At 38.3% G+C, this 16,317-nt stretch overlaps 1 protein-coding gene across 3 annotated transcripts in view; it reads right to left on the bottom strand.

Moving 5' to 3' along the window:
- LOC134346855 (low-density lipoprotein receptor-related protein 1-like) overlaps positions 1-16,317 on the bottom strand; it is a 2,119,020-nt gene that overhangs the window by 461,594 nt on the left and 1,641,109 nt on the right. For all 3 annotated transcript variants that reach the window (XM_063048628.1, XM_063048629.1, XM_063048630.1), the window contains 3 exons: positions 8,684-8,824; positions 5,853-5,978; positions 4,005-4,136 (listed from right to left, as the gene is read on the bottom strand). In XM_063048628.1, coding sequence (XP_062904698.1) covers positions 4,005-4,136; positions 5,853-5,978; positions 8,684-8,824 — 399 coding nt within the window. The remainder of the gene's footprint in view (positions 1-4,004; positions 4,137-5,852; positions 5,979-8,683; positions 8,825-16,317) is intronic.

Below are 16,317 nucleotides of genomic sequence, written 5' to 3'. Positions count from 1 at the left end.
GGGGGCCCATACCAAACTTCCTCAACCGTCTGAGGTAAAAGAGGTGCTGTTGTGCCTTTTTCACCACACAGCATGTGATGTCTTCAGTGATGTGGCTGCCAAGGAACTTAAAGCTGTTTACCCTCTCCACCCCAGATCCATTGATGTCAATAGGGGTTAGCCCATCTCCATTCCTCCTTATAATACACAACCAGCTCCTTTGATTTTGCGACATTGAGGCAGAGGTTATTTTCTTGACACCACTGTGTCAGAGGGATGACTTCTTCCTTGTAAGCCATCTCGTTATTGTTTGAGATAAGGCCAATCAGTGTAGTGCTGTCGGCAAATGTAATTAGCAGATTAGAACTGTGGGTGGCGACACAGTCTTGCGTATACAGGGGGTAAAGGAGGGGACTTAGTACATTGAAATAGAAAATAGAATGCAGATAAGAACTTATGGGTTATATAGAGGACAAGTTGTTTTTTGTTTGAAGTATTGTGAATCAGCTATCAGGGGATGACCCACTATTTGATCCTACAAATCAAGAAACAGGATGACAAGCCAGCCAAGATCGAAGAATCAGCATGGGAACAAATGTTTCAAGACGTAGAGGATATAATACAATTGGATGAATAAGTTTAGTTTTCATTCGAAGGATCTGAATTTGATTTTCTGGAAGAACTGATTATTTTTGCAAAGACTTTGATAAGTTACTGAATGAGATACTTTGTTTAAAGGTTCTGATGTTGGAGAATTATCATGAAAGGAGTTTATTTGTAAGCCTTTAAAAAGGGAATAACACTAGATCTAATTAGAGAAATTGGAGAAATAAAAGTTATTGTAATGAATCTCACTGATTCTCACTAAAAAGGAATTTGATTAGACAGAATGTTCCAATTTTGAATTGTTCTTACTCATAAACATTTTGTATATTGCTATTTTTATAAACAAAAATACCTCTACAAGTGTATGTTATCTATTTACTACCTCCTTCTGATATCTAGAGCTTCTGTGGCCTACTATTACCTAGTGTAGTACTATGTAATTTGATTTTCTCATAAAGAGTGCAGCAACCAGTCACATGAGACAAGACCACACAGGTGTTACATAAGGTTCTCACAGAGTGGATATTTCCTTGGGAGAAAACGAGGCAACACTTTTTTTCAAAATAATGAATTCACACGGCTTAAACAAAAATGAGGCAAAATGTTTTCTCTTAGAGGATTGCAAATTTTTGGAACTCTCTCCTTCAATGATCAGCAAAAACAGGATGTTTATTTTTAATTCAAGCATTAGAGTTAGGTGGAAATGTGAAGTTGAGTCTACATCCATAATGACTATGATATTATTAAAAAATGGAATAGAAGAAGTCTTCCTGAAGACTTCAGGACCTTTTCCTTGAAGGTCCATTATCAATTCCTTGGTCTTGTTGTTGAGTGTAAGATTGTTGCAAAACAATCAGCATGGTGCTGATGACACACAGCAATACTTTGCGGGCAGCTTACAAAGCTTATACTTCTTCCGAACTACTCTCACTGTAATCTGCAGCCTGTAATTTCCTTTCAAGTAATGTACTTTTGAACCGTCTCAACAAAACTAGCATATTCATGATCTTCTGAAGGACTCAGCAGACTTAACTCTCAGGAATGCAGGTAGGACACCTTTAAGCAGAAAAAGAGGAGGGACAGGAAGGCTCCAAGCTTGATTAAAACGTTGAAGTGTAAAACTTCCTCTACCCTGCATCTTATTAGCAAATATGCAGTCACTGGAGAACAAGATTGAGGACCCAAGGACAAAATTGCTGTCTGAGAGGGAAATGAGGAATTACTGCATTCTCTGCTTTATGGGGATGTGACACTCTCTGGACAAGCCAGATATGTTGGTAAGACCTGAGGGCTTCTCAATCCACCAAATGGATTAGACTGCTGATTTGAAGGCGGCAAAAAGGTGGGCTGGGGGGACTGTCTGTGTTTCATGATAAATTCTTCATGGTGTTCGGAAGTAGTGGTCTTGTCGCACTCTTGTTTCCTCAACCTGGGTCACCTAACCTTCATAGATACCACATCACTTGCTGTGTTCTTCCAGAATTTTGTGTGTATTGCACAAGGATGGTATTCCAATATACACTGAAGCTTAAACAGTCGCCAACAAGCTGTAACCTGTGGAATTGAGAGAGAATCTGTCAGCTGTATTCACCACCCCGAAGGATAAAGGTGACTGGGTAGGTCATTTCCAGTTGGGCTCCTTTTTGCAGTGACCATTAATAAGGTAGAATTCAGCCTTAGGGGATGTGATTAGGAAGTTTGGAAGTTATTTATTTATCTGAAAATACAGCACAGAACAGGCCCTTCCAGTCTAAGGAGCCATACTACCCAAATTAACCCTATCCTAACTGGGTCAATTTACAATGACCAATTAACTTACTTAACCTGTACTTCTTTGGACTGTGGGAGGAAACTGGAGCACCCGGAGGAAACCCATGCATTCACAGGGAGAACATATGGACTCCCTACAGGGGATGCCAGAATTGAACTCTGAACCGCAATGCCCTGAGCTGTAATAGTGCCACGCTAACTACTACAGTACTGTGGCACCTGATATGACATGGAAATTGGCTTGAGGGTGAGGTGCAGTGCTTTGGCAGAGTATATCAATGAAAAAGACAGTTAGGTTGAAAACATAACCTACAGGTAAACAAAGGAAGGGACTATATAATAAATGGAAGAGTATTTAGAGGAATGGAGAAGCAAAGGTTCCTTGAGGGTTGTGATCATATATCTTGGCCATTGTGCTGCATGCAATACTTTTTGTTGGATTTTCTATTCAAAGGCGTGGTGTGGTATTGTATGGTATTTCCATAACAGGCTATGATGCAAGCAGTCAATATACTGTCCCACTTATACAATGTTTTACTGTCAGAATATTTATCTTAATAAGATAAATAATCTTATTTCTTTATTGAGATACACTGCGGAATAAGATCTTCCGGCCCTTTGGGTTGCACTACCCTGCAAGCCCCAATTTAACCCTAGCTTCATCATGCGAGGATATACAATGATGAATAAACCTATCAACCGGTACATCTTTGCACTATGGGAGGAAACCAGAGCACCTGGAGGAAACTCACACGGTCATCGCTAAGCACTACAAAATGGTGCTTTATTTATTAGTCAAGGCAAATAATATGAGAGGCGCTATGGTATAATTTAATCCAAAATAAGATCACAGTGTGACTTCTATTTATAATTCTGCTCATCACATTATGGAAAAGATACGATTGTATTAGAAGGGATAAGGAGGGGATTTACAAGAATTTTATCAGGAAGGTTTTATCTTTGAGGAATGATTGGATGCACTGGCATGGTTTGCTGTAGAACAGAGGTGGAACTGAATTAAAATCTAGGACTTAGAGTGAAAAGAAACAACAAATTCTCTGACAAAAAAGTTTAAAGAACGAACAGCAAATATTTAAATTCGAGTGATAATATATAGGCAGGTTGAAATAATAGACCAAACACTTATCTGAATGCCAGAACAACTGTATGCACTGTATGCACACCATGAAAAGTAATACTTTCAAGATATTGTTCACATGTTTAATTTACTTGCAGGTCAGTAAAGGATTTTGACCCCGTGTTCAAACAAGGAGAAATAACCATCCAGTGAATAATAGCATTAATGACATTCTTAGCCAATATGTCAATCAAACAGCCATTTACTAACAGCTCTGTCACATACAACACATTCAAACAAGAATCTGTCCAGCCATCGCCTCTTGATATATTTCTATGTTACTTTGATTTGTTGAAACACAAGACTCCTGCATTTAGAAAACAAAATGAAACAAAACATAAAGGATATACTGAATACTTATTCAGAAATATTGTTGCTTCAGAATCGTTTAACCTATGACTCAATATGATGAAAAGTTACTGATTGTCCAATATTGTTATGTTTATCTAGCTCCAATGAATAAGAATTCATTAATACTTCAAACTTTGACAAATATGGAAGAGGAACAAACCTGCATGGAAGTCTATTCCTACTGTGAGCGATGTCCCCGATATTGGCAGCAAGGCATCTGATCTATCATTGGGTTCCAGTGATATCCCTCGGATTTCTTCATGAACAGAGTACATCAGGAAAGAGTCCAAACCTGATAAATAAATTTCTCTTCTTTATTTTCTATATGTAAATTAGAAAGTAAGTTCCCATTTAGCTATATATTTCCTTCTTTTCTTTGATATTCTGCATTCAATGTCAGTTCTTGACCTCGAATAATATGAAATAACCTTCAAACAGAAAACAGTTCGAAGCACTGATTGACAACATTTATTCAGTTTTATCCCCTAGCCAATAATGATATGTGATACAATATGCTTCACATTTAACATGGGCTTGAATCTGTTTTGTTTATTGGTCAGCAGGGAGAAACAAATGATTATTTTAATGGTCTGAATGATTATTTTCATAATACAAAGAGTTTATCACCAGATAATTATTAAAATACGTTTTTTATTTTCAAAAGTAAGAAGGTTTTGATTATTTTATTTTAATAGGGATGTATAGTCATGTACAATGATGAAAAGCTGATCTGGTTTCATGAAGATGTTCAATGACCAAATGCCACAATTGAAAGAGCAGAGAATGGAAAACTTAAATTAAGTTTCATAAAGGTTCACAAAGCTGTCTAAATGTCAACAGTGAAGGATCAGGTTACCAGCTACAAGTATCATCTTTCATAATAGAAATATACAGACCAAAAAAATGAGAAAAACACAACTGCAAAAATATAGGCTTCGATGTAATCAACAGAATCTAAAATGTTTGACTCTACAGACATTTTAAAGCAAGCTACTTTAATAACAATATGGCAGTTCAGAAACAAGTCTCTGGTGAAGTAAATTCCAGAACCAGGTCTGCTCTGCTACTTCTTTTCTTCTATTTTCAGCTGTACATACTCTAACACTTTAAAGGCTAGCTCTCCACACAAATCATTTAAAAAAAACATTAAACTTTCTGCTCTCTATAAAAGGAGTTAAGCTGGGAATCTAAACTCGTCAACTCATGTTGTAGCAGTGTACCTACCTTTATTTTTATTTCCTTATTTTTTGAGATACAGTGCAGAATGGGCTCTTTGTGCGGGTGCCACCCAGCAACTCTCAATTTAACATTGGCCTAATCATGGGACAGTTTATATTGACTAATTAACCTACCAAACGGTGTTGTAGGATACAAACTCCTTACAGTGTCATGGTCCCTTCTGGCAATCCCCCTACCATGCCATTTACCTCAGGAATTGGGCCTCAATCACCTCATTTAAATTCCAATCATTCCCAGGTTCCACTAACTACACAAACCTGCTTCCCATCCGAAACTGCAGGATAAAGACCCTGTGACCACAAGGAATTGCCAGTTCGTTGGGGTTGACTCTTGTATGAGTAACCTTGTTTCATGGTTCTTAGGACTACCAGTTCTAAGTCTAGCATCGTTCCTGAATTCTCTACTAAAACCAAGACTTTGGCTAAAGACTCTTTCTGGATACCAATTCCACACTCACTACGACCAATGCCTCCCGACTTGGCCTCCGCGCCTGTGTTCAGCACTTGGGTTCGTACCACCACCACGTCCTTGCAACATACAGTCAGCAGCAGGAAATGAACCTGGGTTACGGGTACTGTAAAACATTGTGCTAACCACTATGCTACCATACCATTTTAGGAACAGTGCTCCATCTTGCAAAGAAAAACAGCAGTAAGCATTCATGAATGACTCTAAATCAGGTTTGACATGACCAGAACAAGGAACTAAGAGAATAATTGAACATCAACTCAAACCAGAGTTGGTTCATTCAAATGATGGTAACACTTACCTGCACATGACATTTTGTCCCTGTGCAGTCTATAGCCCACAGTACACTTGCATGTTATTCTTGTTTCGGAGACTGGCAGACAGAGCTGAGAGCAGCCACCGTTGTTAACACTGCACAGATTAGTACCTAAATGGGGAATATAAAATCAGTTCTCAGGAGCTACCAATCACTTCAGTTAGCTATATTCTACATGAATAATGAGATTTCTCCTGACTGTACAATGATCTGCGTCAAAATGATTGATGAAAATAACTGCATTCGAAGTAGGAACTGAAATATCTCGTGTAAGAGCTCAGAAAAGCACACTTTGTTAGAATAATGAAACATTAAATCAAACTGCAGTAATGGTATCAGCCTATCTGTTGTTAAAATTTATGATGATTGTCCTGTTGTGCTTATGCTCTTTTTTGCTGCATCTTGACCCTTCTACTTCACAGTATAAATTCCTGTAGAGATAAGTTAGGTTCAGTTCTCATCAGGAACATAAAAAAAGTGCAAATTGGTAGTGAATAAAGTTGTGTGGGAATAACATTTAATACAAATACCCCATCAAGGTGACAGGGTGGAGATACATTTCTACCAAAGGAGGTTTAAGGCACTCCTTCCCTCCACTAGCCTGCAGGTTACCCTTGGACGAGGTGTAGCACCAGGCAGATAATCTCTGAAGAATGCTGATAACGTCTGGGGTCACCCAACTTGTAAAGACACTGCCCAGAAGGTGGTAATTTCAAACAATTTCTGCAGAAAAATTTGCTAAGGACAATAATGGTCATGGAAAAAAACAAGATCACCCAGATGAAATGACATGGCACATAATAAATGAACCCAATCGATGACAACATTCAAAATTGGGCCAAAAGATAAATTTTGGAGTTAAGACTCTGAATTTAAAAAAAAATCATTGTGTGATCCTTGATGACAGATCATTGAGCTTCTGAGAGTCGTCAATTTAATTTGCCAATGTTATTTCCGAATTCCAGTATACATATGCCAGTTCCATTTGAGATACTTGGGCCAAATCTGTACAGTTGAACTAGAACTGAGAAACTTTCCAAATTGGATTTGTAATAAACACAGAATGACAAAAGCAGATTGTTGTCTAAACTCAGCTCACGGTACACCAACTTCATTTTTTAAAAATAAAATGACATTTTTTTCTATTGTCTTTGTACTTCCTTCTCTCTGGTGCATAAACATAAACATAGCTGAGGCAGGAGGGTTTGGTTCGTGAATATCTAGTGCCATGCAATGACAATAAAAATTACAGCTGTAACAAACCTTTTTTGCTTTACCCTAATCCAGGGATTCCCAATTTTTTTATGCCAAACTAAAGTAAACCTTTGATAATCCATCATTTTTCCAGGCTATTGGATGTTATAATTTATGACATACTTCTAATTTTTTAAAAAAAATGTTACGTGGAAGTGCACTGAATTTTTCATAAAAACCATGAGTTTAATGGAGGCAGGAAATGGTGCACAGAGTTTAAATGGATCGTGGGAATCAAGGCTCCAGTTATAAGTGAGCCAGGATTTCTAAACAGCAGGACAATAAATCATTGGAATGTTGCTGCCAGAAAGTCCAGAGAACCACACATCAAGCTAGTTCTAACCCAAGATGATATAACTGTCAGCATATTATTTTGTCTGTGTTTTGCAAATACCTCATGACTCTCACTCTAGCATCCTAATTATCACGAATTACCCCCAGGAAAAACAGTAAAAGGTGGGCAAAAGAAATCTCAGGCTAAATTGAAAACAAAACAGACATAGAAAATTCTTCACTAATCCAAAACAAAACAAGGAAGGTTTAAGTCACAGTAGTAACTGGATAACATCGCACCCAATTATCTATTTATTTCCTCGATGCGGTGGTGCTAATTATCCTCAGCACCCAATTAAATGTCTGAAGAGACCTGCATGCAATGCTTTATGACTCCAAAGCTTGCAATGTGTAAACTGCAGAGCTTGTTAAAACATTAAATTGTTCTTTACTTTCATATTTTCTCATTACCTTGTTTGGACCTACCCAAACTTTCAGACTCAAACAGTTTATTCCCCATAAAGAAATATACATTTTTTCCATCACTAGAAGTGGCTAAACCTATTTTTATCTAAATGTAGACTTCTTCAAAGCCAAAATGTTATTACTTAGAAGAACTAAACTAAGTATCAATCCAATGTCCCTTCTTGAAATGTTTTTCAGAGTTTCTGCATCTGGAGTTTGGGTTTTCCAAGAAAGCAATCTATATAACACACACTAAATGTTGGAAGGAGTCAGCATGTCAGGCCGCATTAATGGAACCCATTCATCTCCTCCCTCATCTCCATTCAAGGCTCCAACCAGTCTCTCCAGGTGAGACAACACCTCACCTGCGAGTCTGTCAAGGATAGCTACCGTATCTGCTGCACCCGATGCAGCTTCCTCTACATCGTTGGGATCTGACATAGACTGGGGAACCATTTTGTCAAGCAGCTTTGCTCCATCCACAACAAGCAGGATTTCCTGGTGGCCAACCATTTTAATTCCAATCCTTATTCCTTGCTGGTCCATAGCCTCATCTACTGCCACAATGAAGTCGCTCTGAGATTGATGGAGCAACTCTTCATACTTCGACGGCTTTGTCTCTTACCTAATGAACATTGATAGCTTTTCCTTACTTTAGATGATAAACAGGTCCACATTTGCCGATACAGGCTTAACAAATTAATTCTTGTAATACTTTAGCCCTCAGGCAAAGCTTCTGAGTTTTGGAGTTAATTGTTTATTGAATGACTCACTGGAGCATCCTGTCCCTGCAGTACAAAAATGATCTTTGGCTTTCTTCTTACCTTGTTGAGTCTCTTTTCCATAGACTTTCATATGCAGTACAGTTGCAATATTTTTCCTCATGACCACAGGCTCTGAACCGTCCTCTTTGTTGCACATTCCAATCCATCCAGATGCCTGATCAGCCCACCAGAGCTTGTCTCCTTCAAAAACAGTTAGATCACCTCTTTACATGAATGTTTTTATTCTACTTTCTCAATTAAATTATAATTTTACATTAGAAACAAAAATGAGAAGTCATGTTATTACTATCATCATAGCTTCCTTAACTTCCCTACTTGTTTCCCTTACCTTACACAATTCAATATCCTTCTCCTTAATGAATACCAAAGAAGAGAAATTGTTCAAAATCTCCCCCATCTCTTTTGGCTCCACACATAGCTGTCCACTCTGATTCTGTAAAGGACCAATTATATCCCTCACTATCCTTTTGCTATTAATATAACTGTAGAAACCCTTTGGATTTATTTGCACGTTACTTGCCAAAGCAACCTCGTATCTTCTTTTAGCTTTTCTAATTTCTTACTTAAGATTCTTTTTACATTCTTTATTTACTCCATGCTGCCTATATTTATTGTAGATATCTCTCTTTTTCCAAACCAAGTTTCCAATATCCCTTGAAAACATGGCTCTCTCAAACTTTTAACCTTTCCTTTCAACCTAACAGGAACATAAAGATTCTATACCCTCAAAATTTCACCTTTAAATGACCTCCATTTCTCTATTACATCCTTCCCATAAAACAAATTGTCCCAATCCACTCCTTCTAAATCCTTTCGCATCTCCTCAAAGTTAGCCTTTCTCCAATAAAAAATCTCAACCCTGGGTCCAGTCCTATCCTTCTCCATAATTATATTGAAACTAATGGCATTGTGATCACTGGACACAAAGTGCTCCCCAACACATACCTCCGTCACCCGACCTATCTCATTCCCTAACAGGAGATCCAACACTGCCCCTTCTCTAGTTGGTACCTCTATGTATTGCTGCAAAAAACTGTCCCACACGCATTTTACAAACTCCAAACCATCCAGCCCTTTTACAGAATGGGCTTCCCAGTCTATGGGTGGAAAATTAAAATCTCCCACAATCACAAGCTTGTGCTTACTACAAATATCTGCTATCTCCTTACAAATTTGCTCCTCCAATTCTCACTCCCTATTAGGTGGTTTATAATACACCCCTATAAGCGTTACTACACCTTTCCCATTCCTCAATTCCACCCAAATAGCCTCTCTAGACGAGTCCACCAATCTATCCTGCTAAAGCACCGCTGTAATATTTTCTCTGACAAGCAATGCAACACCTCCCCCTCTTGCCCCTCCAATTCTATCACACCTGAAGCAACAAAATCCAGGAATATTTAGTTGCCAATCACACCCCTCCTGAAACCACGTTTCACTAATAACTACAACATCATATTTCCAGGTATCAATCCATACTGTCAGCTCATCCACATTTCTTCCCTTGCTCCTGGTATTAAAATAAATGCACTTAAGAAATTCTTCATCTCTTACTCTCTATTTATCACTAATGGTGCAAACAACTTTACTATCTTTTTTTTCTTCCTTCTTCCCTACATCTGTTCATACACTCTTGTTCCTCTCTCCCCTTGTATCTAGTTTAAATCCACTGAAGCCTCTCTAGCAAACCTACCTGCAAGAATATTTGTCCCCCTCCAGTTCAGATGTGAACCGTCCTGCCGGAACAGGTCCCACCTTCCTTGGAAAACTGCCCAATTACCTATAAATCTGAAGCCCTTCCTCCTGCACCATGTCTTCAGCCAAGTGTTGATCTGCTCTATCTCACTATTTCTAAATCCACCTGAACATGGCACTGGTAGCAATCCTGAGATTCCTATCCTGGAGGTCCTGTCCTTTAACTTGGCGCCTAACTCCCTAAACTCAATCATGCAAATCCTGCCAGATGTCGTACATCCAATGTTGCCTCCAACCTCATTCGAAATTGTCTCTTTGCCCTTAAGATAGCCCTCCACAAGTTATACCTGGTTTTCTAGTACAGACCTGGGTTGCCAAATTTAGCCTTCAGATATATTGTATACTGATTATTTTCAGGTCATATATTTCCAGTCTGTAACATATCTAGCTGATACAAGTAAGTAAGCAGAATCTGGCTAGGCCTTTGGATTCTGAAAGCAATGACTTGCCTCAGAAATTGTGGTCCTGAGGACTTGATGTACTACTGTCCTGACAGAGTTTGACAGAAAGAAAAGCTGAGGGTTCAGTTTTATCTTTGGCTAATGTGAGGATTTTCATCAGTTTAAAGAAAATTGCCAATCTTCTGAAAACAAATACATTTATGGTTTCAAAATTCAAACTGGTTATAAGAATGGAAAAACAATCATGATGTCATTTTCAAGTCACTACAATTAAATAAATAGTTGTATTTTAAAATAAATAAGTTACTGCTCTCTGTATCCCGGGGCATGAATGAAAAGGATTCCCTAAACTTTACCAGGTCCCATTTGTTGTAGGAACTGATTAATGATTTCCCACAAGCCTGGTCTCCACCAGTATCTTCTGCTGGTATGCAGCTCCAGTGCATGTTAACAGAAGTAAAGCCACTGTCCAACATCAGCACAATTTGAACCATAAACTCTGGACACATTTCCTAACTTTTAACCCACTCTTAGCATCAATGTTCAGCCATATTCGGTGAACTTTACAGAAAGATTTTCTCTGCTCTTCCCACCATCCCCCCACTACACTGCACGCCCCCCCGCACACCCCACCCCCCCGGGCCCTGCACCCCTTATCTCAGAAAAAGTCTTTTACATCAATATGACATTTCTATTTTCTATCAAGATACTCTTGCAGCTTCTCAGAGATTGCCAATTTAGTAATAATTAGTGTCATATTACACTGTGCTTCGTGGACTCGAGCCCATTTGGAACTTGGTCAAACTCATTACTTTTATAACCCTCACAGCAGCCAGAGAATTCAGATTTTCATTGCTTCTGTCTAGGCTTGATCTGCGTGAAATTTCTGAAGTGGAGATAAAATACATTACAAGAATGAATTTATGTATTTTACCACCATTTGCATTGATCTCGAGCCTCCAAACACAGAGAATTTTGTGTAATCATACTGGTTACTGCCATGAATTTTAAAATAATTTTTACATCATTATATCTTCTCAATAAGATATACAGATTCCTTGCACAAAACACACATAAATAACAGTAGCTCTGCTTTGTACACAATTCCAGCGAGTTTAAGAGAACTGAATTTCAGAATCTACGTACTAGAAGTCAATACAAAACACAACATGCACATGTAGCAAAAGAGACTCTGAACATTTTCACAGATTGTATAGAGTAGATGCAGTCGTAATTTGTCACTTTGGGGAACAGCCAAGATTAATTACCATAAAGTTATCTAATGATAGGTCCAAAAGGAGAAAGTTCTTTGCCTTGTGATTGATTGGAATGTTGAGACATTGCTCCTTTCAAAAGAACTCAAGATGTGTTTGAAAGGGGAAAAGAAAGAGAAAACCAAACCGCAGAGGACTGTGGCTCAGGCATGTGGAACATTAGAAATTAAAGACGCAGCCAAGTAGCCTGTCTCTGTGCTTGCATTTTCCTCAGTATAAGAGTTTTTCTGCTGAATGATTAGCTGGTTTGAATACTATCGAAGCAGTTTTAGAATAGTTCAGAAAAGCCATATATGAATTTAAATTAATATCAATTTTAAAAATTTAAAGCAAATATTTACAGCCTGGCAACCAAGAGAGTCTAAGACTAGAGGGCACAGTCTTAGGCTGTAGGGATGTCCATTTAGAACAGAGATGAGGAGAAATTTCTTTAGCCAAAAGGTGGTGAATCTGTGGAATTCATTGCCACTGACAGCTATAGAGGCTAAGTCACTGGATTCTTCCTGTTTAAGATGGTACTTGTGAAGCTCAGAAACTGCTTGCTGGTGGCAAATAAAACAAAGAAAACAACTAAATACTTTATTAATTACACTTTTTCTGCTAAATGATCACTGCAAACAATAGGCTGTAACTTCCCTGTTGGAGTTGAATTTTTGAACTACCTGTAGGACCTGGCATTCTTGTAGTGAGAACTGAAGTCTGGTACAGGACATCTGCAGCATGGAGTATAGCTGGATCAAGGCGGTGGGCTCCAGGCTGGAGAGCAGGGAATGAGCTAATGTTTAGACATTACTGGAGTGAACTTAGAGGCAATTCGATTCGGAAGACCCTAGGTTTGATCGATTAAAGTACCAAGCTGAATTGGAAAAGTTGGATACGGGCCATATTAAGGTGGTGGGGCACCAGCCCAAGAGCATATCGAAGTGGCAGGGTCCGGGTCCAAGTCTGAGTGCATGGTCTCGACGATTTAAGCGCCAGGCCAGTTTGAAAAGGACAGGGTGTTAGGACCGGAGGTGAGGCAAAGCATGAGCCGGTTCAAGTTGCTGGTCAGTGAGGCTTACTTATGTCTGCACCAAACTGTGGCTACAGCTTGCAACTATCACAGTGTGGACTCACTGTTGTGAACTTCAGTTCTGAATGCCACTTGCTTACTGTTATTGTTTGCATGTTTTTTTTTCCTTTCTTTTCTCTGCACGTTGGGTGCTTGACAGTCTTCTTTTGTTTTAATGGATTCTATTGGGCTTCTCTGTTTTGCAGTTGCCTGTAAGAAGTCATATCTCAAGGTTATATAAAGTATACATACTTTGATAATAAATGTACTTTGACTTGATATTTGATGTGGCAGTCGATAGTTTCTTGATTAGTCAGGGAGTCAAAGGTTGCAAGGAGAGTGTGGGAGAATGGGACTGAGAGGGATAATAAATCAGCCATGTTGGAATGGCAGAGCAGACTCAATGGGCCGAATGGCCTACGTCTACTTCTATGTCTTATGTTCTTATGTTAAGCAATTAGAATTTCTATTTTTTATGATCTTTTGTTAAGCAATAAGTATATCTGTTAATTTGGTGAGATTTTATATAATTATTTATAGTACACTCAGCAATTTTCCCTCTGCAAATGAAGTCCTGAATAAAATTGAAATAGTCATGTTCAGACTGTGGCAGATTTGTTTCATCCTTATCCCTTGGTTGCAGAATAGCTTTGTGCTGTGGCAATAATATTAATTGGACAATTAGAACTAGATAAAGATGCGCACTGGCTAGCACAGATTCAACTGTGACACCAAACCACTTATCATTAAATACACTTTGTGTAAAGTTATGAGCAAGGAACCAATTTTTGATGGATCATTAGTTTCTATTTATGGTTTTATTATATGACTACTTAGAGAAAATTGCTGCATCATTAACACTGGGCAAACTGCTCATCCCAGTTTCTGACTTAACATGAAGTGTATATAGTGGACTATAAATGTCTATAAAATGTACGAAGATTGAATGACAAGAAAATCTGCAGTATTTAAATTGTAAACTAGTTTAACAACAGGACTAATCCTTAACTTAAGTTTTGCTAAAATATACAAACCAATGACACCTTGAAATTTGAAACTTGAATTACATTTATGTGCAAAATATAAATCAAATTCAAGAATCATAATCTGGAAAAAGGCACTGAAATATTCAAGCTCTCACGACCAGACTATGTAACAGTTTTTTCCCCCAAGCCTTCAGACTCCTCAATACCCAGAGCCTGGCTTGACACCAACCTACTATACCCTCTACTGTGCCTACTGTTTTGTTTATTATTTATTATTATTTATGGTAGTGCCTGCACTGTTTTGTGCACTTTATGCAGGCCTGGATAGGTCTGTAGTCTAGTGTAGTTTTTTGTGTTTTTTTTCTTACGTAGTTCAGTGTAGTTTTTGTATTGTTTCATGTAGCACCGTGGTCCTGGAAAATGTTGTCTCATTTTCAGTATGTTCTGTACCAGCAGTTATGGTTGAAATGACAATAAAAAGTGACTTGACTTGACTTGACTTGAATTAGTGTAAATTACAATGTTACTACTCAATTTATATTATATAAAAGCCTCAAATTGAAAAAGAAAAACTGTATGACTTAATTAAAAATCAGTTGTTTAAAATAATTGATAAATAAGAACATGTGTATAATCAACAGGAAAACAAATCAGTTAAACTAGTTGAAACTTTGACAAAGTTCTGTATGTGCGCAGTGGAGAGTATATTGACTGCATCACAGCTGGTATGGAAACACCAATGTCCTTGAACAGAAAATTCTACAGAAATAGTGGATACGGCCCAGTCCATCACAGGTAAAGCCATCCTAACCATTGAGCACATCTACACAGAATGTTGTTGCAGGAAAGCAGCATCCATCATCAGGAATCACCACCACCCAGAACATGCACTATTCTTGCTGCTGCCATCAGAAAGATTCAAGAAACCAGTTTCAGGAACGGTTGTCACCCCTCAACCATCAGGCTCTTGAAACAAAGGGGATAACTGCACCCAACTTCATTTCCCGCATCATTGAAATGTTTCCCACCCAATGGACTCACTTTCAAAGACTCTTCATCTCATGTTCTTGATATCTATTACTATTATTATTTCTTCTTTTCATATTTTCAGTTTGCAATCTTCCACACTCTGATTGAGCACCGTAGCTGGTCAGTCTTTTATTGAATCGGTTATGGTTATTATTCTATAGATCTATCAAGTATTGCTGCTGTTCAGTCGTTAAGTCAAGTCCGACTCTTCATGATCTTGTGGACTGTATTGTCCATAGGGTTTTCATGGCTAGATACAGAAGTAGATTGTTGAACCTTTCTTCCACGCAGATACCGCTGCTGCCCAGGTTGGGACCCAGCTGGGTTTGAACTCAGGACCATGTGCCTTGAAGTCCAGTGTTAATGCCACTACACCACAAGCTGGCCCTTTATCAAGTATGCCTGCAAGAAAATGAATCTCAGGGTTGTACATTTATGTGCAGGTGCACATTCCTTTATCCAAAATTCTGAAATCCAAAAAGCTCCAAAAACCAAAGTTTTTTTTTACCAACAGCTGAGGTCATTCATGTGTGACGTGGCAGCACTAGCAGAGGCCACCAGATGTCAGTTGTGGCTCAGAGCTTGTACTGGTTACACGTGCATTTGCTGTTCGCTGATATTTTGTGTTCACTGTTGACTTTGTGTTTAATTTCACTGTGAAAATGTCAAAAAGAGCTGCAGATACCCCTATGGGTAACAAAGCGAAAAAGAGAAGGAAGCATCTATCATTATCAATAACGCAGAAAGTGGAGTTATTGCAGAAGCTTGATCGTGGTGTGTCTGTGCGGCATCTTACTGAAGAAAATAGTGTCGGAACTACCACTGTATATGATTTAAATAAACAGAAAGACAAGAACTGAAGTTTTATACTGACAGTGACAGTGACATTCAACATTTATTCCAATAATCACTTACCATGTGTTTGATTCGGTTCGTTTGAAGCTGTATACTTTTATGTTTTATTGAATATTTTTGTTGGAAATAAAAACATTTCTTGTCATTATTCCCTAAACAATACAGTATAACAACTATTTACATAGCATTTACATTGTATTAGGTATTATAAGTAATCTAGAGAGGATTTAAAGTATACGGGAGGATGTGCGTAGGTTTGGTGCACCACCGGGTCCTAAAGTCCACAGCATTGAGACAGGTTAAATAAGGGACTTCAGCATAC

Source organism: Mobula hypostoma, chromosome 5 (assembly GCF_963921235.1).
Source record: "Mobula hypostoma chromosome 5, sMobHyp1.1, whole genome shotgun sequence".
Classification (NCBI taxonomy): Eukaryota; Metazoa; Chordata; class Chondrichthyes; order Myliobatiformes; family Myliobatidae; genus Mobula; species Mobula hypostoma.
Note: the sequence above shows the minus strand (reverse complement) of the source record. Positions and strands in the feature narration are given on the sequence as shown.